This window comes from Dryobates pubescens, chromosome 19, assembly GCF_014839835.1.
Source record: "Dryobates pubescens isolate bDryPub1 chromosome 19, bDryPub1.pri, whole genome shotgun sequence".
Classification (NCBI taxonomy): domain Eukaryota; kingdom Metazoa; phylum Chordata; class Aves; order Piciformes; family Picidae; genus Dryobates; species Dryobates pubescens.
The window spans coordinates 9,304,621-9,330,816 of NC_071630.1; the positions used below are offsets into that span (position 1 = coordinate 9,304,621).

At 43.9% G+C, this 26,196-nt stretch overlaps 1 protein-coding gene across 1 annotated transcript in view; it reads left to right on the plus strand.

Annotated features, from left to right (window-relative positions):
- The first annotated feature begins 1,791 nt into the window (after positions 1-1,791).
- CDH5 (cadherin 5) overlaps positions 1,792-26,196 on the plus strand; it is a 29,675-nt gene continuing 5,270 nt past the window's right edge. Inside the window, exons 1-9 of the mRNA XM_009901140.2 lie at positions 1,792-1,951; positions 15,746-15,947; positions 19,035-19,323; positions 19,417-19,533; positions 20,745-20,909; positions 21,258-21,445; positions 23,281-23,534; positions 24,321-24,463; positions 25,508-25,632. Coding sequence (XP_009899442.2) covers positions 15,759-15,947; positions 19,035-19,323; positions 19,417-19,533; positions 20,745-20,909; positions 21,258-21,445; positions 23,281-23,534; positions 24,321-24,463; positions 25,508-25,632 — 1,470 coding nt within the window. The 5' untranslated portion in view covers positions 1,792-1,951; positions 15,746-15,758. The remainder of the gene's footprint in view (positions 1,952-15,745; positions 15,948-19,034; positions 19,324-19,416; positions 19,534-20,744; positions 20,910-21,257; positions 21,446-23,280; positions 23,535-24,320; positions 24,464-25,507; positions 25,633-26,196) is intronic.

The window sequence follows — 26,196 nt, forward strand, 5'->3', positions numbered from 1 at the left end:
TCTGTAAAGCATAATTTGGAAGGTGTTGAGATACTAAATCAAGTTCCTAAACATAAATGAATGTATCTTCCTCAAAGAGAAACAGAGCATGTTGAAAATGCCTTGAAAAACTTTCTCATTTCTTTTCCTTGGACTTTTCATCAGGTAAAACAACTAACAGATAATTTAGCAGGCATTTAAACAGACCTGTTGCCTTAGGGCATGTATAGAGAACTGCAGGGGTTTTCTCCTTCCCTTTTCTGAGCATTGGAGGTGATGTGCTCCCTTCTCCCCTTCCTTTGTTTAGATGAGCTCAACAGCATGCTCACTCCCAACTCCACAGCTATGGACATCAAAGGCTCCCCAACGGTTGGAAATGCAGTTGAAGTAATCTGCAAAAGTAAATAATCTCTGGGGCTGTTGTCTGCTGTGGGCTGCAGATTATCACTGAGCTGCATCCTACCAGATAACTGCCAGTTCCCTGGAAAACCCCTATCAACAGCCTCCCTGCTCTCCTCTCAGCCATGGCACAGGAACGGCTTCTTCTCTCCTAAGGGGACTTCACTCAAGTTGGTCTCCTTACACAAGACTTTGAGAAATGTTCCTTCATTACTTGCTTTACTTAGCTGAATAATTAACATACCTTTTTCTTTTTTTCTTTGCTGCTGTACATCATAAAAATGTTTAACAGTCTAACCAGCCTCAGCCTTACAGCAGCCAGGAAATCAATGCCATCACCTGTGCTGGACTGTGGTGACAAATAGGGGCAAGGGAGTATTTAACTGGGGAATATAATTACTGAAAGTCCTGCTTAAGATACATTGGACATTTGCCTACATTTATTATAACTGGTTCCAAACCAAGGGAGTTTTGGGTTAGGTCCCACACTTCTCAGCTTTTCCTCTGCATGATTTAATGAAAACATTCCTCTGCAAGGCCAGGGAAACACCTCTGCTTGCATTTGGTTTTAGCATGCAGGTGAGGGTCAGAAAACAGCAGGTGGCACTGGAGAATGCATCACAGCCCCGCAGAAGGGTTTGGCCACCCTGGCTAGGCTATGATAAAACCACTGGCTCATCAGGTTAGGCTCTCTCAGCAATATTCTGACTTAAGTTTGATGTGGGCAACAGTACCAGAGATACTAGTGCCTGGGCTTTGGTGAGCCTTCCCCAGGTTGCCAGCAAGTCAGCCTCAACTATGACCACATAGTATCTGTATCTGCCCTGAGTGGTCACAAGACTGAAAACTAGCCCTAATCAAGATGTTACAAACATTTTCTCCTTCTGGAAGGCCCACCTACACCCTCTTGCTTCTGGGGTCATAATTTTACCTTAGAAAGATCCTGTTCAATTTCATTTTTGCAGCCTGCACTGACAGAGCTTCGCAGGAACCTTTGTAGGAGCCTGGTCTCATTCATAGGAGGGATTCCAACTTTTTCTTTTTTTTTTGCTTGCAGGTATAAAAATCCTTACAGACAGGACATCTCCAAACTGCTTCAAAAACAGGCAGAGTCAGTGCTGATCAAATATCAGACACTATTTAAAGTCCCATTCAGATGTTTGCCAACTCCCAAAACTCTGAAATGACACTAAATAACGTACCAACTTTTTGTGTTTCTCTCCCAGCCAATTTCCTTTTATTCAGCTCCTTCATTAGAGCCAGCAACAAATAAGTTGGTATAGCAATCATAAGGCTAAGTTTATCTTGTTTCCTCCACTCCCTTTTCTCACTGTATTACTAAGACTTGGAACAATAACAGGATGCCGGGATGCAGGATGGGAAAAGGTTGACTCCCAGCTGGAAAACCTTGGAGACTGAAGAGCTGAACACTCCCAGTATTGCTTAACGAAAAGTGTAGTGGATTTTTCTATTTGATCTTCATTTTCTGTCTCATGCTTAACATTTTGGGATACTGTTGATTTCAGTTTGCCTGACTTGGGAACAAACCGAAGCTCTGCTGGCTCTGCCTCAGGTAAGGGTGAATGGTTATTTGCTGTCTTTCACCTATGAGGTTCATTTCAAAGGCTTTTTACCTCCACCAAAAATCTCTTCTAATGTCTTAAATAACTTAAGAAATGTGAGTAGACAGGCTATGAATTTTATATATATCCACAGAATCATCTGGGCCTAACATTGATGGCAATTAAGCCAAATTTAGTGAGGACGAAGCAGAGCTGTTTGCAATTGACACTGGAAGGGAGCCACTTTCTGGCTTTCTTGGGCTGTACGGTATTCCCAGATTGTTTCAAGGAAGAGGCATTTTATGCTTTTTTGTAGTCTTGTTTTGTACTGTTTGGATTACGATGTGGCTGCTCACTCACAATGGAAAAGGGACAGAAATTATACTGCAGGTTGCACCCCTAAAGCCTTTAGGCAGGAATTTCGCTTGCAGTGTGGGCAGGTACAGGCTTAGTGCCGCTCTGATGGGCAGGTGCGTGCTGTGTGCTTGCTCCAACGTTTGATCAAAGCTGCCTTGGGATCCATCTTTAAGGAGCTGTGCCTCTCTTGTGCCCAGTGACAGGAGAAGGTGAAAGCCACCATGTATAGCAACCAGCTTGGGCACATCTCTCCTGCTAGGAAGTTTGTTCCAGGCTTAGAGGGCAGTTTACATAAACATATCCTAACCCCAGACCACCAGGTTTTACATCCCCTTGCTCTAAAAGATCAGCAATTATGATTGTAGAAGTTTCTTGATCTCAGTGGTCCAAAAAAGCAGCTTTTTTTTTTCTTGATGAGGTATTTTATGAGCAGTGGCTTCATACAAGTTGGTTAAAAAAAACTTTTATCTTATCCTAAAGATTGTGTAGCAAGTCCCTAGAGCTAACAAGTTTGCTGTACAGCTTGCAAAGACAAAGCATTTATGCATAAGAGATGAAGTGATACTGCTTTTTCTGTAAGAACTCTATCCTGCAATAGCAAGGCTGTCAGCCTGCACAGCACCTTGCTGTGCTGCTTGTCACACTGTAATAAAGATAAAGGGAAGAAAGAAATGCAAGGGGGGTGGGGTGGGGGGGTGGAATATATAGAAGAGGATGAATTTCTGTAAGAAACCCTACTCCGTTCTTAGCTACTGCAAACATTCAAAGTTGGTTGCTACTGCAGTTAACAAAGGTGCAGTTAATCAATGCGTGCCTGCCTCTCCTGATTATAAATCATGACATCAGCATTTGTAAAAGCACACAGTGTTATAGATGTTCAGGCAGGAAAAAAAAACAGCAGACAAAAGCAAGGATACTTCAATGATTTACAAAAGCTTCTCATCCGAGGTTAATTTGTGCCTTGTAACAACAACCAATATAGCAGAAACAAATCACAGAAATGCTGACTTGCAATTTATCTCTGGTACCTCCAGGAGGTACTTTTTATCCTTACATAAAGGGTGACCAGCAGGAGAAAAGGACACAGGATTAATCCAGGATATGCAAGCCTTAGAACGATCTGGTATACTACAGAGAAGAATGGGAACTTACAGCCAATAAAACAAATTAATTTGAAAGCAAGTAACACAATTAACAAATCACTCCTGCCCTGCCCACAAACCTGGGCTTTGTTTTTCAGAGGGCTGCAGCTGCACTGCAGTGCAACAAGAAGCATTTCCCAAAGTTTGCTCTTTACCATAAGAGCATAAAAACTGTTCCTTAAACATCTGAAAACAAATGAAATAGCCACAAGTCACTCAGCAATCTGCAGCTTGCAGAGCATTAAATGCAGGGCTCAGTGCTAAAGAGGCAGCCTTGTACAGTATCACAGAATGGTAGAGGTTGGAAAGGACATCTGGGGCTCATCCAGTCCAACCCACGTGCCAAGTCAGGGTCACCTAGAGAAGGGCACACAGGAAGACATCCAGGAAGGTTTGGAGTGTCTCCAGAGATGGAGACTCCACAACCTCTCTGGGCAGCCTGCTCCAGGGCTCTGTTACCCTTAAAGAAATTCCTTCTCATGTTTAGATATAACCTCCTATGCTCAGGTTTGTGCTTATTACCCCTTGTCCTATCACTGGGCACCACTGAAAACAGACTGGTCCCATTCACCTGACAGCCACCCTCAAAATATTGATCAGCATTGATGAGATCCCCCTCAGTCTGAGAGACCTGGGGCTTTTTTCTCTGGAGAAGAGAAGGCTGAGAGGAATTTTATCAATGTCTATAAATATGTGAGGGGTGGGTGTCAAGATGAAGGTGCCAGGCTCTTCTCAGTGGTGCCCAGTGACAGGGCAAGGAACAATGGGTACAAGCTAGAACACAGGAGGTTCCTCCTGAACATGAGGAGACACTTCTTTGTGGTGAGGCTGCTGGAGCAAGCTGCCCAGAGGTTGTGGAGTCTCCATCTCTGAAGACTTTCAAAACCCACCTGGATGTGCTCCTGTGTGACCTGCCCCAGGTGATCCTGCTTTGGCAAGGGGGTTGGACTCGATCTCCAACCCTAACATTGTGTGATTCAGGCGGATCATTTCTAGACCAAAAAGCCCCAGTTCTCTCAGTCTTTCCTCACAAGAGAGACATGCCAGTCCCCTCAGCATCTCTGTAGCATTTCTCTGTTCTGCCCAAACAGTCAACAGGTTTGTTGCCAGCTTTGCCTCACATCCTGCCTCTGATGAGAGAAACAACTGAAAACAGGATACAGGTACAAAGCTCTGGGGCTGGCTTCGAAGCTCCTCTGATTTATGGCACTTATGGAACAAAGAACTTCACCGTGCACCCATCAATCAATTCAATTAATATTTCAAATGAAAAATAGAAACCCTGTTTTTAAAATCCTTTTTCCTTGTCAGGGTGTTTGCCTACAGAACTACAAAATCAGGTCAGCTAATACTTTGTATTTTCTTAAAAAGCAGTGGTTCACAGAACAGAGGCAACTGATTATTTCTAGCAGCTTCCTTTCTGTTAAGAACCTTCCTGGTTAATTTTATCAGGTGCATCAGGTTTTATCCTTTCTTTGTGGGGCAGGGAAAGCTGGGCCTTCTCTCACCACCACAGGTGTTCCTAAGTTCAGAGGTCCAAATGTTAGTGTCAAAAGGAAAATAAGAGGTTCTCTGTCCTTGTGAGAAAGTTGTTGGCCATGGAAATATTTTGGTGTATTAAAAAAATCAGCCAACCAACCAACCAAATGTTTTCCCCTTTGTTATCCTTCTAAGTTTACAATTTAAAAAATCCCTCAAAGTTTAGCCCTGACAGGACTGGTTTCCCTCCTACCACAGAACACAGCGGACAGTAATTGTTTGTGTCAACTGGCGATTTACTGGGACAGAGAGGTGCCTAGCTCACAAGCACTAAGGTAAAACAATTCCCCACACATACCTTTGAAGAGCTGATCAGAATTTGAACTAGGGGAACTAGACCTCAGCAAATCCAGAGCTGGATAGCTGAGAGTTTGCCTGATCGATCTGCAGACCTCCATTTGAAGGGCCTCTGCAGGTGTATTTCTACTGCAAACACACAGAGCAGACAACACTCTGCTGCCACACTCATAATCAGGAGCCACCACTTTTGCTGCCAAGAAACTTGCAGGCATCCTGCTCCAGGGTATGTCCTTGGTTCAAGTACAGAGCCCACTGTAAACCCAGGAATCCCACCAACAAAACTGGGAACAATGACTTGGAAAATTAATAGCCATCACTCAGCAAGGCATGTGCCACCCACTTTCTGATTCTACAATGAGTTTGGTCTTGAAACATAACCAAATGACTAAAAAACTGTGAAGAATCTTGTTATAGGTCTGCAGTGCCAGAATAGAACCCAGCCCTGTCATCTAATGAGAACCTGAGCTTCACTCATCTTCTCTGAACAGGCATCTGAATGTCAAGTGTGTCAGTAAGCTACTTGAGGCTAGAGTGACCCTGGTGTTGGCCTCTCCTCCTAAGTAAATAATGACAGGACAAGAGGTAAAGGCCTCAAGCTGCACCAGGGGAGGTTTAGGTTGGATATTAGGAAATGCTTCTTTGGTGCAAGAGTGGTCAGGGATTGGAACAGGCTGCCCAGGAAGGTGGTGGAGTCACCATCCCTGGAGGTGTTCAAGAAACGTGCAGACATGGCACTTGGGGTCATGGTTTAATGGCCATGGTGGTGTTGGGTTGATGGTTAGACTTAGAAGGCTTTTCCAGCCTTAATTGTTTTATGATTCTATGGAACTAGGTATATTTTGAATATAAGATTTTGCTGAATATTTTAAGTAAGTTCTCTGTAATATACTTCTGAGACTGATGTTATCTGAGATGCAAGGAGTTGCAGAGCACCATTCTCGTTCCAGATGGGCCAAAAGCAATTATGTTTCCAATTCTTCATTTTTCAAAATCCAGAGAGGTCAGTTTTATTGTCCCTGTCTTGTTGTCACAAAACCCCTCCTCTTCCTGTGGGATTTCACCTCTCTCTTCTGCTAAAACATGAGGAGAAGGACCTCCCTGTTTCTGACACACATTGGTTTTAAAAGCCCACCATCAGTCTCCACAAATTATCAGCAGCCCATCTGGCTCTGTCCCAACTGAAGTCATCTATTTCTCTGCATTTTCCTCTCTCCTCAAGCCCACCAGCAACATCTGGAATGGTCCTTCTGACACCTGGGGAAGTTCACAGGGTGCAAGGTGGGTCATCTGCAGCACACACAGACCCTTCTCCTTATTGTGTGTGACAGTGTTAAAGGGAAATTCCATTGCCACAGTGTGTCGAGCTCCTTCTCCTGCCTTTGTCTACATTTCTAAGCAATGCTTTGGTAGGATGTCTTCCTCTTCCCCTTCCTTTTATGATGCTATCTGCTATGAATCTGTGTGGTGGAAATCCTCTAAGAGTGGAAAGTCTACCTTAAAACTGCTGCTTGAGGAGACTAAGGGCCTAACGCTGCTCTCCTGCAAACGATAGGAAATCCTGCCATTGATGGGAACTGCTCCTGCGATGGGTTCAGCTTCGCTGGCAGAACCTTCGCTGGCAGTTTTAGGTTAGCTTCTCTATTCTCTGTGGGAAACTTCCTCCCCCTACCACCAGGTCTAGACCTGAATTCAGAGGAGACTTTCATTATCTTCCTGACTTTCATTGGCATTATCTTTCAGATGTGTGTGATCTGTCTGCAAGAGAGCAGGTTAATCATGTTAGGGTTAGTGCAGTCAATTAATACCACTAATCAGACTTTCCACCATATAATCAATGCATCCAAACCTACAACAAAATGTCACACCTTTTCTATTTGCTCAGTATTGTTGATTTAGGTTTTTAGACTGCCATTAAACCCAACAAACATTGCTATGCTCTGCACATGTTAGAATCACCTAAATCACCAGTGCACCCCACCTAAAACATGGAGCCAGCACAGAAATTCAGAAGGGAGGGCAGAAAGCAGAGGGCAACAAAACCAACAACAAACGGCAGAAATGCTTTTTGTGCTGGGTTGGATTTGCAAAGACAGAAAGGTGGACTGGATAGTGACAAAGCTACTGCAGAGCTCTGTCATCTGAGCACCATTTCACAGAATTGCTTTGTACACTGGGTTTGCCAGCAGCTGCCCTGGTGAAAGTTTAGGATTGGAATAGAAACTGAATTCTCCAGTAACTGCATTTGGAGATGACTTCAGTTTCACACAGGAAGAACAGGGCACGTTTCTCTTTGGAATAGGTTACATCATTTTCCTGCTGTGAGATGGTGAGCTCTATTACCTGCCTTATATGGATTGATCTTTGGCTTCCTTAACTGAAGAGGAAGGCTTCCTTCCCACAAGAAAGGGGGCTTCAGTGGCCATGATTAAAACATGAGCTGTGGGAGAAATAAGTGTTCCACTTATGCAGCCACTGACTAAGGAGGAAAAGAAATCCCCCTCCAGCTTAAGAAAAGTCTCCAGCTGTGTTTTGAATCCAGGCAGCAAACCCACAAGTGCAGCACTGCTGTGAAGAACTTCCCAAACAGTCAGGTTACTTTAAAGCTGCCAGCTCCCAGGGGGCTGCAGGCTGCTCCCTGCCTGTGCTCAGTGCACTGAGCTCCCGAAGGGCAGGAGCCGCAGCCATCAGCTTAGATGCTGGGCGCTGGCTTGAGTGGACCTGTGAGCAGAAGTGCCCCCCACTCAGCTAGCTGAAAGCCCCCAGCTCTCCCTTGTATCACTTCCACAAAAGTATTCTTACCACATGAAAAGAAAAGCAGGGCCTGCCTTGAAAGGGGATCACTCCTCTTGCAGGTTGAACAGACTATGCTTGCAATCTGCTCTGTGCACCAGGCACTCCTTGGGTGTGGGTTCCCTCAGTGCCTCCACACTGGGCTTGTAAAATTCATCAGACTAACGACCTGCTCAAGCCAGCACATAGATAATGGAGCAAAACACAACACTACACTGTGTCAAATCACAGTCACCCCAGAATGGAAACATTTCCATGCAGAAAAGAAGTCTAAAAAAAGCCATAAAACACAACAGCTTCCCTCATCTTTCAAAGTTTCTCTCTGCCTGAGGTCTGAATTTTCAGCCCACCCCCACCCCCACCAAGCTTCTCTTTATCAGCATAGTAAGCTGGAAGTTTGCTTCCCTAGTTTTTATTTGGATTTAAAGATGAGGTTTTCTTGACAAAGATCTAAGCTGTAAGTCAGAAACATTGAAAGGCTCATTGTGAATTCATAAGAGCAGTAATAATATCATTTCTATCATCTCACAACACATGGAGATCATAACAATGGAAATGCTCCAGGAAAAGACCAACTATAGGGGTGGGCATAAAAGGTCTCAGAGTTAATTAAGCCTGGCCTGGAAGTCTAGTTGAATAAGGGCAGGAAATAGAGAAGAATGAACTGACATTTGAATCAGACATTTTTAAAAGGGAGAAAAGAACTGAATACTAATTGCAAAACAAAATAGATCCAGACACACCCTGGGATTTCAGCCTCTTGCCCAGTCAGAAAATGAGAGATCTGTGTATATAGAACTGCCTTCCTTATCTGCCACAAAATGAGTGTTCAGAGGAGACACTAATGCATTCAGTTACCCTGCAGAATCACCTGGACAAAGGAGCCAGAGCACACAGCCAGCTAGACATGGTTCCTCTGCTTCAGATGACTGTTAGCACAGTAAATATCAATTACTGTGACCTGTGCATGATGCTTGTGTTCAGGACAGATACTTTTGCTCTTGAGCTTTGGTTGAAGGAAAATGTTAAAAAAAAATAAATAATAATCTTCTCTAGTGTAAACATAGCTCCATTGTGCTTAAAGAAAGAAATGTAAAAAAATCATATTTACTGCAAGCAGTTCCTCAAAGAATGGGGATTTGTCCTTCATCAAAACTCCTCGGCTGAAGCTCTGTGATAGAAACCTCTCTGCTATGAAAGTTTTATCTAGAAGCAAAGGGCAAGTGGGAAAAGTTCTAAACCACATTATTCTTGTAGTCTACCTTGTTTTGTTTCAGCTTGGCCAAACTCCTAAACATTCAGTGGCAGCTCTGTGTACAGCAGAGCCAACCAGAGACCATAGCAGTTTGAAAATGTGCACAGAACTTCATATAAGCAGCAAAGCCTCTGGTTACAGATGCTTGAGAAATCTTTGTAGTGATCACAAACACCTCCAATATACCCAAACCATTCCACTTCTGCACTGGGATGGGGCACAGTAAGAGTGGTGAGACACAGGAACAGGTTGCCCAGGGAGAGGTGGGGTCCCACAGAGGTGTTCAAGGCCAGGCTGGATGAGGCCTTGAGCAACCTGGGCTAGTGGGAGGTGTCCCTACCCATGGCAGGGGTTTGAAACTTGGTGTTCCAACTCAAACCATTCTATAGATCTGAGTCCAGCCCCCCTGGTAAAGCAGCACCACCTAGGGCAGGTCACACAGGAATGCATCTAGATGGGTCTTGAAAGTTTGCAGAGAAAGAGACTCCAAAAATTCTGTGGGCAGCCTGCTCCAGTGCTCCAGCACCCTGACTGTAAAGAAGTTTTCCCTCATGTTGGGATGGATAATTCAGCACTTACAGGTTTTGTTCCAGTTTTGGTCCCTCCCACCAGCCCAGGTTGCTCAAGGCCTCATCCAACCTGGCCTTGAACACCTCTGGGGAGAGGGCATCCACGACCTCTCTGTGCAACCTGTTCCAGTGTTTTGCCACCCTCACTGTCAAGAATTTCTCCCCAATATCCAGTGTAAATCTCCCTTCCTCAAGCTTCAGTCCATTCCCTCTCACCCAAGACACTTCTTGTGTTTCAGCTTGTAGCCACTGTCACTGGGCACCTCAACAATCTCCAGAGGTCCCTTCCAACCCTGATTCTATGTTCTCCTCAGCTGTGTTGATACAATGCTGCAGCATCAACACCAAGAGCTGAACAACACCAAATGCACTCAGGAGCGCTCTCACAAAGCTGAGTGATGTGCAGGGCTTGTTTTTTTTAAGCAGCAGGTTTAGTTAAGATATTGATGAAGTGGCTCTTCATTCAAAGCTACCATCACAAGTATAAAATGTCATTTTATAATCAGTTTTCAGGCAGGCATTTGCACTCCAGATTGTTTAGTCATCAAAGTGGCTATTTACTCAGAGGTACTACCATGCATATAAAAAGTCCTTTTATACTCAGTTTTCAGGGAGGCATTTGCACTCCTGACTGTTTAGTCATCAGTGGAAACCACTTCTCAGATGCATAAAATCGACATAAGGACAATCAAAAATATAATGCCAGGTAGTCAGGCACTGGGCCCATTTAAATCAGCTCAATAACCTGGAAATGAAAAGGCAGCCCAGCACTCTCAGGCAAGGCTGACTTCAAAATGAATCATTATACACTCCTGAGGACATGTGACAAGAATGCTTTAAGGAGAAATAAAAGAAACACTGAATAACCTCCTGAAACAAATTTTGCTTGACAATGCAACCACGAAAAAGCTTGCTCCAAGTCAAACGTTGCACAAGTTACATAGGGCTTTTTTTAAGCAATGTTACCAGAGTTTGAGGACCTTCCCTAGTTCCCCTTCTCACTGTATCCCACTATGTGCCCACAACTCTTCTCACACTGTAAGCCCAAGGGAACAAAGGAGGATCACCACAGTTCTGCAGCTCAGATGCCAAGCTGAGACTGGAGTGAAGGTAACGATTGCAGCTGGGTGCCTGCTTCGCTGCCCTGTTTCTCTGGCTTGGGCGCAAGCTGCTAAGAGCAATGCTGTCTAATCAAGAGGTGATGAAATTGGGAGAACAAAATCCTAGACTATTACTCCTCGCCCTGGTGAGGAGGAAGCAAATGCATCCAAGTCCTCTGTGCTTCAGCTGTACCTTTTGGAAGGGGATTTGCTTTTTGTCCAGTTGCAGTATTTTTCTCAGAGGAACGAGGAGGCTCTGCTGAGACCCCACCTCCAATACTGCCTCCAGTTCTGGTGTCCCCAGCATAAGAAGGACACAGAGCTGTTGGAGAGAGTCCAGAGGAGGGCCACAGAGACCATCCAAGGGCTGGAGCACCTCTGCTGTGAGGACAGGCTGAAGGAGCTGGGGTTGTTCAGCCTGAAGAAGAAAAGACATGGGGAGACCTTAGAGCTGCCTTCCGATAGCTGAAGGCATCCTACAGGAAGGCTGGAGAGGGACTTTTCCTGAGGGTGTCTAGAGACAGGACAAGGGGGAATGGTTTGAAGCTGAGGGAGAGCAAGGTTAGACTGGATCTTAGTATCTTAGTTCTTCAGTATGAGGATGGCAAGACTGTGGAATAGGTTGCTCAGGGAGGTTGTGGATGCCTCCTCCCTGTGGGCGTTCAAGGCCAGGTTGGGTGAGGCCTTGAGCAGCTGAGTCTAGTTGAGCGATTTCCCTGCTCATGGTGGGGAGGTTGGATTAGATGAGGTCTGAGGTCCCTTCCAACCTAACCCACTCTGTGATTCTATGAATGCAAACTTCTAATTAGTACAGTATTGTCTGTATCTCCACTTGACATGTTTTTAATAACTACACCCAATCTGCAAGAAGAAACTGCACTGTGTGAGCCATGTGCTCCATGAATCAGCTTGAATAGCAGAATTTCTCAGTTAACTGCCTGCAGTACCCTGCAGACAAAGAGTTATTTGCTGAAATAATTCAACATATAAAATGAATAATGCTGGTGAAAACCCCATCATTTGCTAAAGGAAAATTTAAGAGCAAAGCAAGAAACATAGCTATTTGAATAAACCATTCCCCTGGTAACTTCAGAGAACATTTATGGTCCCTGTTTAAATTGAAACAGAAGTTTGAATTACTGGTCTAATCTGGTGGAGACATAGGGGTGTAACTGGAGACTGCATGTTAAGGGGACCTCACAGCAGCATGCCAGAGGGAGCCACATGTGGGATGGATCAGTCACTGTGCATGCTGTGCCGGCCTCTTCTCTGCTAGTGTGCTTTAAGGACCCCACAGGGGTCCTTAAAAGGTGCATCTTATTTCCTCTTCTCAGCCCTGGCTGAGACAGGGAGAAACAAAAAGCCAATCCCTAAATGTCATCCTCCTGTCATCCCTCTGAAACCTTCTTGCTTCTGACTCCATGGGAATGCATTCCCTTGCTCAGCCACGGGAATATCTCTTTTCTGCTACTGCCTCTGGCATAGGAAAACTGGCATGGCCAGAAAAAAGAGAGAGCATTTAATACAGCTTGTCAAGTGCTAACATTCATGGAACATGGCCTTCACACCAGGACAGTGCCCTTATCCAGTTACTGCTCGTCAGGGTCTTGCTTCTGAAGTGCTTATACATGTTGCCAGAGAAGGGTACTCTTAAATATGCTGATTAATTCAGCCACAGGTTGAACAGCAATGGGCTTCCAGCTGCTGAAGACAAAACTTGCATGGTATCACAGAGGAAGTCTTCTCAGAGTCACACTGTCCTATGGAGCAATGTACATCAAATGTCCCTAGACAGCAGGCAAAGTGCTTGAGTGTGCAGTGTTCCTTCTACCAGAATGAGACATTCTGAAAGGCACCAAAGACAAAGCAGAAGTCACTTTTTGCAAGAAGCTCTTCTGTCTCAGCCTGTGTTTGACACACAGTGGATAGTAGGAGGCAGACCAACCTCCAGCACACTGCTCACACAACATTAACTCACTTACCAAGAATTCAGTCATGAGGCATTAAAGAAAGGGAAGCCATCTTAAAATTGAAGAACAGAAAGATGGAGCTGCTGAGTGGAAGGGCTAGCTGAAGTTTTAGATGAAATGTGCATTTATTTAAAAAGATTCAGCCTATCACTTTCTGTACTAATGGCCAAGATTTCAAACAAAGTCTGAAGTGTGAGACATGGAGTGGCCAGCGACTTCAAAGGAAAGTTTGAATTTGCTGTGTGGATTTTCAGGAGTTATCAGGCTACTGCCACAGTCCCAGAGCTCCTATGCAGATAACCATGCACTGGTTAGGAATTTGAGCCTTCAATTTCTGATAAGCAGTGCCCCTGACTGAGGACACCAAAGGTCCCAGAGTTGCTGTCACTTCTCAGCAACAGCAAGAGAAGTACCCTGAGGAGTTCGACAGAGGCTCTAAACTGAGCATGGATAAACAGAGGCAAATACTAGGAAAACATTGCTGGAAAGAGACCAAATTTCTCTTCACAAAGTAGAATTAGACTGAGACCAGTATGCTCCAGTGGAGATTTGACTCTTTAAATCTAAAATGCTTTCTGCAGGGATGTTTGTAAATGCATCACTTGGAGTGATGTGGGAAGCATTGTCCTCAGTTTCCCAACTCATCTCTTCACCAGAGCAGCACAGGAGATCTCCATTGTTGGGGATTGGATGTGGCACTTGAAGTCACAATGTGTTGGGTGACAGGTTGGATTTGATGATCTCTGAAGTCTTTTCCAACCTTATTGATTCTATGATTCTACCAGAGCTACAACAGAAAGGCACTTTCTAAACACTACAGCCAGTTTTTTCCAAACAGCTGGCATGGCCTGGACTAGTTGAGGTTACCCAGCTCCTTTCCTTTGATTATCAAGTTTTGTAATTTTATGAATGAGAGACAGACTAAGGCCATCATAGCAGGATTACACAATGCCTTCCAGTTTCCAGCTGTAGTCTGTCCATGTATGCAGAGAAACCAAAGCAAAACAACTAAATCTTACTCATTTTCCTAAAAATATTCTGAGCCCAAACAAGGGAGACCTTGCAGTGGCCTTCCAGTACCTGAAGGGGACTACAGGAAACCTGTGGAAGGACATGTCACAAGGGTGAGGGGGAATGGCCTTGAGCTGCAAGAGGGAAGACTGAGACTGGAGATTAGGAATAAATTTTTTGCACTGAAGGTGGGGAGACACTGGAACAGATTGCCCAGGGAGGCTGTGGATGCCCCCTCCCTGGAGGTGTTAAAGGTCAGGTTGGATGAGGCCTTGAGCAACCTGGGCTGGTGGGAGGTGTCCACATGAGAGGGGTTTAAGGTCCATTCCAACTCAAACCATTCTATGACAGTAAGTGCACAGAATTCAAACAGCTGGCTTAACCCAAGAGTTTCAGATGAACCCAGAAAATGTATAAAGCACAGTTTAGCTATTAAAAAGCAACTTCATAGCCACCTTTTTAGTAATTTCCTGCAATCACCAAGGCAGGGGACTGTTCCTCAGTGTATGTACAATAATATAGAAGACAGTGATGCTGCACCACAGGATGACATTGATTGCCTAGTTACCAAAGAGTAATTTTGGAAACATCTCAACACCTTCCTGCTGAAAATATTAATTTAATCTCACATCTAGGAACCTGTGTGATGGCAACTTCTCGATCACAATTAATGCTTTTATTTGTGATGTGCATGCTGACAGCTCCTAAAAGCTAATGGAAAGTCATTTATGTGTAATTTTAAGTCTGATTATCTGAGTGTTAAAGTTCCCTGGCAGTCCTTTCTATTGGGAAGGGAAAATTTAGCAAGAAAACAAATCAGCTTTGCTACATTAAAATAACTTCTCCATCTGATATGGAAGTTGTGCCTCAACTTTGTTAACATATGACGCAAAAGGATGAGAATCATTTCACAAGTTATCATTTTTGTACATGGCAAAAGCTGAGAACAGAGAGTAAAGGAACTTTATCTGTGTCTTCAAACATTACAAAAGACAAGGAATTCAATCAATGAGTTCTGTGAGTAAGATAATTTGCTACACTATATGGGAATTGACTGGAAAATTCACAGAAATCATTTTTCCACCAACCCCCCCCACCCCCCCCCCACCCCCATTTTATTCTAAATCAATATTTTCCAGATGAAGAAATTTGGCATATTTTGTGTCAGGGCAAGTCAAAACATTACATTTGGGGTTGTCAAGCTGTAACATTTAATTTCAAGTAGAGTTAACATAAACATTGTTCTGGCTCAGCCCTGGTGCTGCTTTCCAAGGCTCCTCTTCCCGTGAGCAGCTAGACTACAAATTCCATGGAAACAGAGAATCATTCAGGTTGGCAAAGACCCTTAAAATCATCAGATCCAACCACTAACACTACTCTGCCAAGTTCACCACTAAACCATATCACTAAGCACCACATCTAAACCACTTTTAAACAGCCAATGCACAAAGGGTGATCTTTGCTACTCGGTCATCTCTTCAGGTTAGCTGTGGTAGCTCAGCTGAGTGCTTTTATGCTGCCTTTCAAAACTTGCACAATCTTTTTATTTCAGGAAAATATTTTTTGTTGGGTTTTAGTTGGCATCCAGTTAAAACCGTTTCCTGGAAGGAAGAAACCTAGCATTGCAAACTTTGATGCTAAGGCAGATGAAAAGAAATACAGAAAGGAGGCAAGCTTTCCTATAGAAGGAAAGTCCATTAGCACTTCTATGTGTGCTCTGTTATTATTAGTTTGTTATTTATATAGCTTTCATGTTTTATCTCACTGTCTAGGCTACAGAAGAAGATGAACCACCTTATTCTGCTTTTCTCATTGTTCCTCACTCCAGCATTTGCTGACAAAGAAAGCCAGGAAACAACCCAAACCTTCTCTTCAAACAGTGCCAGTCATAAACGACTGAAGAGAGACTGGATATGGAACCAAATGCACATCAAAGAAGAGATTGACACACCACTACCACACCATGTTGGCAAGGTAAGCAGCAGTCTGCTACCAGTGAATCATTAGAAATGCAGGCAGCAAATGACTAACTAAAAAATGTCCCAGAGGTTCTCCTGCTTTTGAAGAATACAAATCCATTGTAGAAAGCAGCAATGATGGAGCATCCACCGTGCAGGAATGCCTGCATGGCATGCAGGGGCACAGTTAGGAAGGCAGGCTGGCAGCTGATGGAGGTCAATATTCACCTGGCAACTTAAGATCCTTTCAAAACCTTACATCTGCACCTCCAGTATTGGGTGCAGTTTTGGGCCCCTCACCACAAGATATTGAGTTTGTGGAGTGTGTCCAGAGAAGGGCAAAAAAAGCTGGTGAAGGATGTGGAGATCAGCAGGAGCAGCTCAGGAGCAGCTGAGGGAACTGGGGTTGTTTGGTCCGTGGAAGAGAGGCTGAGGAAAGACCTCATTGCTCTCTACAACTCGCTGAAAGGAGGTTGCAGTGAGGTGGGGGTTGGTCTCTTCTCCCTAGCATCAGGTGATAGAATGAGGGGAAATAGCCTGAAATTGTGCCAGGGGAGGGTTAGGTTGGAGATTAGGAAAAATTTCTTTGCTCCAAGAGTGGTCAGAGATTGGAACAGGCTGCCCAGGGGTAGCCCCTGGGCATGGAGTCACCATCCCTGAAGGTGTTCTAGAAATGTGTGGACATGGCAATTTAGGGCATGGTTTAATGGCCATGGCAGGCTTATGTTGGGGATTGGACTTGATGATCTTAGAGGTCTTATCCAACCAACACTGTTCTATGAGTCTGTAAAATCCACATGCACTAAAAACACAGTTCACCTCTCTCAGCCTGGATACAAAACAAAAATGCTACATTTACAAACAGTGTCACATAATAAATTGTTTCATAAGTGAAAGAAAATAATGGTTTTAATTAATAACAAGTGTTGACCTGCTGGCAAACTCATTTTGTTCAGGGCAGCACTCAAAACCCTGTGATTAAATGCACATCACCCAGACAAAGCTCTTCCAGTCTAGTCTTTCAAACTGAACTACTTTGACACTTCTCAGATAAATGCAGTTCTCCCTTTTCTCTCCCATGTACAATAATCAGCATCTGTCAAGGCTGCCTGGGCAAAGTGAAACAGACCTTTCTGGATGGGTACAGCTCACTGGCAGGAAGCGAGAGAGAAAGAGAGAGAAAGAGAGAGAGGAAAGAGGCCAAAGGGTGCTCTCAGCAAAAAAACAGGGCATCCCTGTTTCATTTCAGACCAATTCAGCAGCAGACTGAGGAGAATGCTTCCATTCCTAGAGCTGTCCTAAATAAGAGTAATTCACTTTGTGCTCTGTGGAATGCTTCTGATTACTTTTGCAATGGCTGTGTTCAGTGGATTGCTTTTGCAGGATTGAACACTTGATAAACCCTTTAAAAAAGGCCACAGCAGCATCAGGGCAGAACTGAGTGACAGCTGCAGGAATATGCTGATACAGTTTGATCTTATCTTGTGTGGCATTGGATGCTCTCTTTTGTATGTTCATCCTCAGTGTTAGAAAAGGCAATCCTGGAAGTCTCTACTTTTTACATTGAATAAGTCAATTAAAATGGTCAAAGAAGGCACAGTCTCTCCTACCTTTGAGCAAGGAGTGAGACCTTAGAGCTGCCTTACAGTACTTGAAGAGAGCCTACAGGAGGCTGGAGAGGGACTTTCATAAGGGTGCCTAGTGACAGGACTAGAGGGAATGGTTTGAAGCTGAGGGAGAGCAGGGTTAGACTGGAGCTTAGGAAGAAGTTCTTTAGTATGAGGGTGGTGAGACTCTGGAATAGGCTGCCCAGGGAGGTTGTGGATGCCTTCTCCCTGGGGGATGTCCAAGCACAGGTTGGATGAGGCCTTGAGCAGCGCAGTCTAGCTGAGAGGTATCCCTGTCCATGGTGGGGAAGTTGGAGTAGAGGAAAAACACAACTGAAAGAATGTTCAACAGGAAATAGCAGCTGCTGGCTAAATCAAATGCTGAATATCAGTGCCCTTAGATGAGTGAAGTACAGAAAGGGAAGAATCATTAGATTATGTGCAGATCAAAAAATGTGCAAAACCATTTAGGATTGGATTGAATTAAATTACATTTTAAAACTGATTCAGATTCATTCCTTTTACTCCATCCCTTTTCATGGCATCTAATCTTGAACTTCACAATCCATGGAGTGGTGATTTAATCTTACTGTCACAGCACAAGCCTAAGGTCTGACTACCAAAAAAAAATTGCATGCAACTAAACACAAGAAAGCTGTCAGCTATGGCAGGAATTCTGCTAAATGAATGCTAAGCAATAGAGACTAATGCTGAATAATGTCAGTGGCTGTGAATAGAGATTTGATTCTGTAATTCAGTAGCTGTGAATATAGATTTGATTCTGCAGTTCTGTGGAATCTAAGCAAAATCTCTGCTCAGCTCAGAAGACTACTTGCAAACAAGAGCAGCTCAAAGTGATGATGTTATTTAAGACACAATGAGGTTAATGATGTGTGTTAAATGCATGAACAATTTCTATTTTTAGGAAGTTTGAGACTTGATCTTTAAAAAAAAAGTTTCTTGATAAATAAGCAAGCCAGTTCCAGTCTGGATGCAAGGTTCATCTCCTATGACCCTGCACGGTTGTAGCTGCTGAGGAGCTTGTTTGCTGAGCAACACACCAGACAATATCAAAGGTCTCGATGGCTTTTCTGGTTTCTAGCTGAGTCTGAAGAATCAATCAATCATAGAATCCTATAAAGGCTTGGGTTGGAAGGCACCTCAGAGATCATCTGCTCCAGCACCCCTACCATGGTTATCCAAGGCCTTATGCAATCTGGCCTTGAACACCAGGAGGCATCCACACTCTGGGCAACCTCTTCCAGAGTCTCACCACCCTCATACTAAAGAACTTCTTCCTAAGCTCCAGTCTAACCCTGCTCTCCCTCAGCTTCAAACCATTCCCTCTAGTCCTGTCACTAGGCACCCTTATGAAAGTCCCTCTCCAGCCTCCTGTAGGCTCCCTTCAGGTATTGGAAGGCCTGACTGTGTGTATCTGCTGGTGGACATTGTGCTGCATGCAGATGCCAAAGCTAACTTCTCTTTGTTCCTCCTAGATCACATCAAGCGTACGGAACAACAATGCCAAGTATATTATTGAGGGTGAATATGCCAACACCATCTTCAAAGTGCAAGAAACCAGTGGTGATGTCTATGCATTTGAGAGGCTGGACAGAGAAAAGAAAGCAGAGTATGAGCTGACAGCTCTCATTATCGACCGGAGAAACAACCAGTCGCTGGAACCTCCGTCGAAGTTCATTATCAAGGTTTATGATATCAATGACAATGTCCCCGTGTTTGTACAAAAGGTATTCAATGGATCTGTCCCAGAAATGTCACCAGTAGGTAGGTTCTTCCATCACTTATTTCCCTTCGTGCCTCTGGTTTAAAAAAGTAGAATTCTATGCTAAATGTTGTTGTGTGAACCTCTTTTTGTAGGAACCTCGGTCACCAAAGTGACAGCTGTAGATGCTGACGACCCCACAGTTACAGGTCACGCTACAGTTACCTACCAAGTCATTAAAGGAGATGAGTACTTCACAGTTGATGACTCTGGTAGGTCAGATACACAAATGTCCTCGTATTTTTTGTCCTTTGAAGGCAACAGCTTTAAGGTTTTGCCATTCTGAACAAATTTGGTAATAATTCAAAAACGCAATTTTAAGCATAATTTGGATATATTCTTCATGGCCTTTCATACAATGCCATTGTCTGCATCTGGAGAAGAACTAATGAAGCTGGGATATCAGATGCCATGAGGTACATGAGAAATAAAGAACAGGTCATTTTTTCCTTCCCTGATTAAGAGACTGACTGAGAGCTAATGTAAGTTCTTGTTTCCAACTGAGCATTGACCAAACAGCAAAAGAGAATACAGCAATTCTGAAGCAGCATCTCCTAATCAATAACTCAACCCTTTGCTTTCCTGAATTTCCTTGTTTAAATTTCACCCAGGCTGAAAATTAATGTCAGTGTCTCTTGTGATCATACTGGTCCTCTGCAGCAAACAACTCGGATAAGAGGTGCTCAATACTGGGTTCGGTTGGGGACCCTTCACTACAAGAAAGTTATTAAGTTGCTGAAGGGTGTCCAGAGAAGGGCAAAAAAAGCTGGTGAAGGGTCTGGAGAACAGGGCTGATGAGAAGCAGCTAAGAGAACTGGGGGTGCTTAGTCTGGAGAAGAGGAGGCTGAAGGGAGACCTCATTGCTCTCCACAGGTCCCTGAAAGGAGGTTGCAGTGAGGTGAGGCTTGGTCTCTTCTCCCTAGGATCAGGTGAAAGGAGAGGAAATGGCCTGAAATTGTGCCAGGGGAGGTTTAGGTTGGAGATTAGGTAGTATTCCTTTGCTGCAAGAGTAGTCAGGGATTAGAACAGGCTGCCCAGGGAGGTGGTGGAGTCAGTGTTCCTGGAGATGTTCAAGTATGGACATAGAATTTTGTGACATAGTTTACTGCCATGGTGGTGTTGAATTGATGGTCGGACTCAATCATCTCAGACATCTTTCCAACACAAACAATTCTTTGATTCTCTGATATGCTGTAATGACCAAATTTAGCCATCAACAGACTGCTTCTAAGCAGCAAAGCTCAGTGTAAAGAGATGTACTGTATCTCCCAAATACTCAATCATGTAGCCTTAGAAACATACCCCTGTGAAAGTGCTAGTTAAAACCATATGTGTGGCATAAGACCAAAGTTTGCTGTCTAAGCCAAGACGCATTGGACAAGTCACCACATCTAATCCTGCTCCCTGTTTTTTTTTTCCACAGGTGTGATCTCCACAACAAGGGCTGATTTAGACAGAGAGAACCAAGCAACCTACGAAATCGTTGTTAAAGCAAAAGATGGTCCAGGGTCTTCTGGGGACTCAAGCACAGCTACAGTGATAATCACTTTAACTGACATCAATGACAACTTCCCCGTGTTCAAACACCGTGAGTATCCTGCCAGGGCAGAGCTCATCACAACTCACCTTTCCTTAAGGAAAGAATCTTAGCTTTTCAGAAGGTTTTCTGTATTTCAGCCCTGGGTGTTGCACACCTAGAAAAGAAACTAAAACTCACCATGAATTTCCTCACTTTGCACAAGATTTGGGCAATTTGAGGAGTTAATTATACTCTCATAAAAAATACATCAAAGTTCTGACTGTAGTGATCTGGAATGTTCAATTCTCCATGAAATCTCTGTGTGTCTATAAACTAAGAACAACTTTTAACTAAGTTCTAACTCCCATGTACACACTCGTTATGACTTTTTTCCCCCTTGTTGTTATTTTTAAACAGCATCATTCCACTTCAAAGTTCCTGAAAATATTTCAGTAGGAGGAGAAGTTGGAAGAGTCAAGGTAGAAGATATTGATGAACCACAACACAGAAATACGAAGTACAGTTTTGTCAGAGGAGATTACAGGGACACCTTTGAAATTGTAGCAAATCCATTCACAAATGAAGGAATCATTAGGCCAAAAAAGGTACTTTTCCCACTAACAAAGATGATGATTTGGGTTTTTTCCCTGCATAACAAAAGTGTTTGCTTCCCTTTATGACTAGAGACAGCGAAAAAATGAGTGGAGGTCAGAATTCAACACATTCATCCTGAAAACCCTGTTTTGTGAGGTGTGTGAGAAGAGCAGCTGGTGATTCACATGTCCATCTCAAATGCCAGTCCCAAGAAAACCTAGAATGACTGCAGAGAGCAGTGGGGGTGGTGGCAGATATTCAGGATACACACCTCAGGCTTCTCTCAGTCTGCTTCTAAGAGTCAGTGATTTTAAGAGTTGAACTAACCAAGTCCATGAATCTTTCCCTTCTGTAGCCCAACTGTAACCAAAGTAGAAAATGTAAACAAGTCCACCTGACCTCTCCTCCAAAGTGCTCTTTACAGTTTGGCACTTGCTCCAGTCTGAGCCACAGCTCCTCTGCTTTCCCCAGGGTGTTTTCAGAGCTTCCCCACTAATTCTTTATAACTCTCTAAGAGAGCCCAGATTCCAAAGCCTTGATTAGGGTTTACTCATTGGGTTGTTTTCATTCTCAGATCAGATCTACTTGATTTGCACCAAGGGACATTCCTGCATTATACAGAGCACTGTCAAGCTAAGAGTTTATCGATTTCATTTGACTCACTGGAGGAATAAGAAAAAAGGAAGGAGGACTATAAATCACCTCCTGCAATCCTCAGATTGACAGGAATGTGGTTTTCCCTTCCAAACCTCTCTCTGTAACTGTAAAGCCTAGAAATGTCATTAAGAGGAACATTTTAAGGAAACAAATGCCAAGTATTCCAAGATTAGCAGTAAAGCTGTGGTCACACCAGATGTAGCACTTCCCCTGGTCTTTCCAGGACCTGAGGAATGCATTGCTTGCAACTTCTACCCCAGGAAGAAGCACTAAGAGACCTCACACACACACACATCTGGAATCAGCTAATCTTTTACCATGCAGTGGACAAAGTTCACCCTGCAGTGTTGTAACATGCTTTTGCCCATGCATGTCACAATTTTCAATAAACAGCCATCTGGGATAAAATTTCAACTGCATGACGATTTCCACTTGCCGTGTTCTGCTCCAACAAGAGTCACCCGCAACAACTGCTGCAAGTTTCACAGGGCTCTTATCATCTCAGGAACCCAAAGTTTGAAATGAGTGATGATTTGGGCATTTCTTTCTGCCCCAGCTCCTGGCCTTCCTTCCATTGTCTGATTCCTTTTGTAATCTCAGTCAATGGGAAAAACACGGAAGGGGACGTCATTTATCACCAGATACCGCAGCGAATGGTCACATGGCTATGAACTCTGCCTTGAATGAGTTCAGAATTTAAAGCTTAACCAACAAGAGGAGAATCTGGTCCCCAGCTTTTGAGAAAAAAGGAGCTAAACAAGTTTTGGTATATGAAGAAAAATTGTTTAAACTAAGAAATATTTGCTCAGTTTGGAATACTGGATGAATCTGTTCAAAACCAGAAGTTGCTCAACCCACTCTATGAAAAAGAAGCTCGGTGTGGAAATGCTCTCCCAAGAACCGGGCTAAGATGCAGCTTAGAGCACATAGCTAGCTTAAATGCAAACTTTACTTAGACACCTCCAGAGGAATAAATCCTGGGTGACAGAGCACTGGAACAGGCTGCTCAGGGAGGTTGTAGGGTCTCCCTCTCTGGAGATATTCAAAACTCACCTGGCTGCGTTCCTGTGTGATCTGGTGTAGGTGATAATGCTCTGGCAGGGAGGTTGGACTAGATCTTTTGAGGTCCCTTCCAGCCCCTGAAATTCTGTCATTCTGTGATTGTTTGTTGTTGTTTTTTTTCTCCTAGCCCCTGGACTTTGAAAAAGTAGCAGAATACAGGTTTGATATCGAAGCAACAGACCCCACGGTTGATCTTCGCTATTTCAAATCTGGTGGCTCTAGGAGCATTTCAACAGTCACCATTGAAGTCACTGATGTTGACGAGCCTCCTGTCTTCACCAAACTACCATATGAGTTTAAAGTCAAGGAAAATGACCTAGAAGTCCGAACACTGGGTTCAGTTTGGGCACACGACCCCGACGCAGCTAAACGGAAAATCAGGTAAAGTGACACCGGATTCAGTCAGGTCATTTTAAAGTGGGGAATTCATTCATGATTCCAAGAATTTGGCCAAGAACTGAGGCTTAGGCCTTGTTTTTCAGAATCTGCATGCAAAAAAAAAAACCAAAAAACTACAAAATAAATAAATCCAATTTGATTTTTCCAGCACTGCAGCCCTGGACATAAACAGTGACCAACAAATATGACCATAAATTATCTTTGACCCACATAAACTTACTTAATAATAAAATATTTTCACATTTATGGGAAAAAATGAGCAGTGCTGCATATCTTCATATGGTTATAATGTATTGTTACATTTATTGTAATAACTCTCTCAAGAATGTGCTTTGAAAAGCAAGTAGAACTTCTGAAACGGTAAAAGACAATAATCTGGAAAACTTACCAAAGGATATCATAGAACCCTAGAATGCTTTGGGTTGGAAGGGACCTTGAAGATCATCTAGCTCCAGCCTCCTTCCCACTAGACCAAGTTGCTCAAGTCCCCATCCAGCCTGGCCTTTAACACCTCCAGGTAGGGGGCATCCACAGCCTCCCTGGGCAACCTGTTCCAGTGTCTCACCACCCTCACTGGAAAGAATTTCTTCCTATATATTTCACTCTCACAGCTTGCATAATTTAAAGGAAGTATTCTGAGGCTGCCTTTTCAAGATATTAATGCAATTTGTCACACAAGAGATCTCTGACCCTCCACTCTACAGACCTGAAGTGAAACACAGTGTTATCACCCTTGCATTGACATATCCCTTTTTAAACAAAACCCAGATTCATTCGACGAAGAGCCAGTCCTAATGGAGACTACATCAGGGTATCGGACACAGGAATTATTCAGCTTCCCAAGCCTCTGGACAGGGAATTCAGTTCCTCATACAACATCACTGTAGCAGCTCAGGAAATCCTTGAAGATGGTAAGTGCTCTCCACTTCCCTGTTTGAAAGAAATCAGTGTGCAGCTGGACTGTATCTTATCGGAAAGGAATGCCACAACCTGACATCCTCTTTCCACTAACAAATTAAAAGGCTGCTTGCAGGGTTTGCACAATCATCATCCAAATCCAGTGAGCACCTACAAATGGGTCAAACAACACTTGACCCCTGGCTGTTATGAAAATGCATTCAGTTAGAAGATTTGGCCCCTAGCTGTTATGAAAGCACATTCAATTTTCACAAGGAATTAAAAGGGCATGAGAAGAGGAAGCAGGTTGGGAAACAAGCCAAGCCTGTGGTTAAGAGCAGAAAGATACCAGCCAGCTTCACCCATTAATACGGAATTCAAAGATCCCTCTCCCATGCTGCTGCCCAGGTAGCCCCGCAGAGCTTTGCTCAGATTCAGGGAGCAGGGCAGGCCCAAGGACCATTCCTCAGTTGAGCTGGGGGAGATTGGCCTTTTCTGGAGGGCAAAAAATACTCAGCAATATAGACATGGCCAGGTTTTAGGAAACTGTCTGAATCTGCCCAAGGAAAAGTTCAATTTGGTGATGAAGAGGTGGACACAAACAGCAGAAAGAGCAGGACCTACACAGCGCAGAGACTCACAGATTGCATTGGGTTAGAAGGGACCCTCAAAGGTCATCTCATCCAACTCCTCTGCAATAAGCAGGAACATCTACAACTAGATCAAGCTGTCCAGGGCCACATCAAATCTGATCTTGAATGTCTCAAGGGATGAAGCCTCAACCGCATCGCTGGGCTACCTGTTCCAGTGCTTCACCACTCTCATTGTGAAGAAATTCCTTCTGATGTCCAACCTAAATCTACCCTACTCCAGTTTCAAGTCATTGCCCCTCATCCTAGTCCTACAAGCCCTTCTCAACAGTCCCTCCCCAGCCTTCCTGTGTGTCCCCTTCAGCTATTGAAATGTAGCTCTAAGGTGTCCCTTCTCTTCTCCAGGCTGAACAGCCCCAGTTCTATCCCAGCCCTCTCAAGAGAGCTGTGCTATTGTTGTCATTTCAGGCCGTCTTTCTGACAGAGAATCACACGCCCATGTTCATGTCATAGTTACTGATGAGAATGACAATGCTCCAGAACTCGTTTATCCTGAGGAACCCCGCGTGTGTGAAAATGCTGCACCAGGAAAGGTGAGACAGGAGGGGGAGTTTTCCCTCTAGACTTCAAGTGCCTGCTTGCAAGCTCAAGTGAAAGATGTCTTTTAGTAACAGCTAGGCTCAATTTTCATGCCCAAGCACTTGATCACTTCACTGCTTTCCAAAACATCAGTGATCAGAAATCTCTCTGCAGGACTTTACCCCCTTGGAATATTGACTCTGCTCTGCTTAAGCAGTCAGGCTGCAGAGTTCCTTTCCCCCCAGGCTGTTGCATGTGCAGGATATTAGCAACTGAACCACAAAGTGCAGCCAGGTCCTGCAGAGCAGGAGCCAGCAGTTGAGTTTTACCACACAAATGTTCATAGGTGGTACTGAGAAGGGAAGCATTTCCAAATACTGAGAGAAACACTGCTGCACAGAACATTCTTGTGCTTTTCATCAGAGTGCAACATCCCCACACATGAACAGTGTTAGTGGTTGGGAGTTAAGATGTTTAGCCTCACACATGAGCACTCAGCCCATAAATGTAACCTTTGTTAATTAAGAGGCTTCATCACTTCTAAGGTGAACACTTTCAAGACAGCCATCCTTGTTATC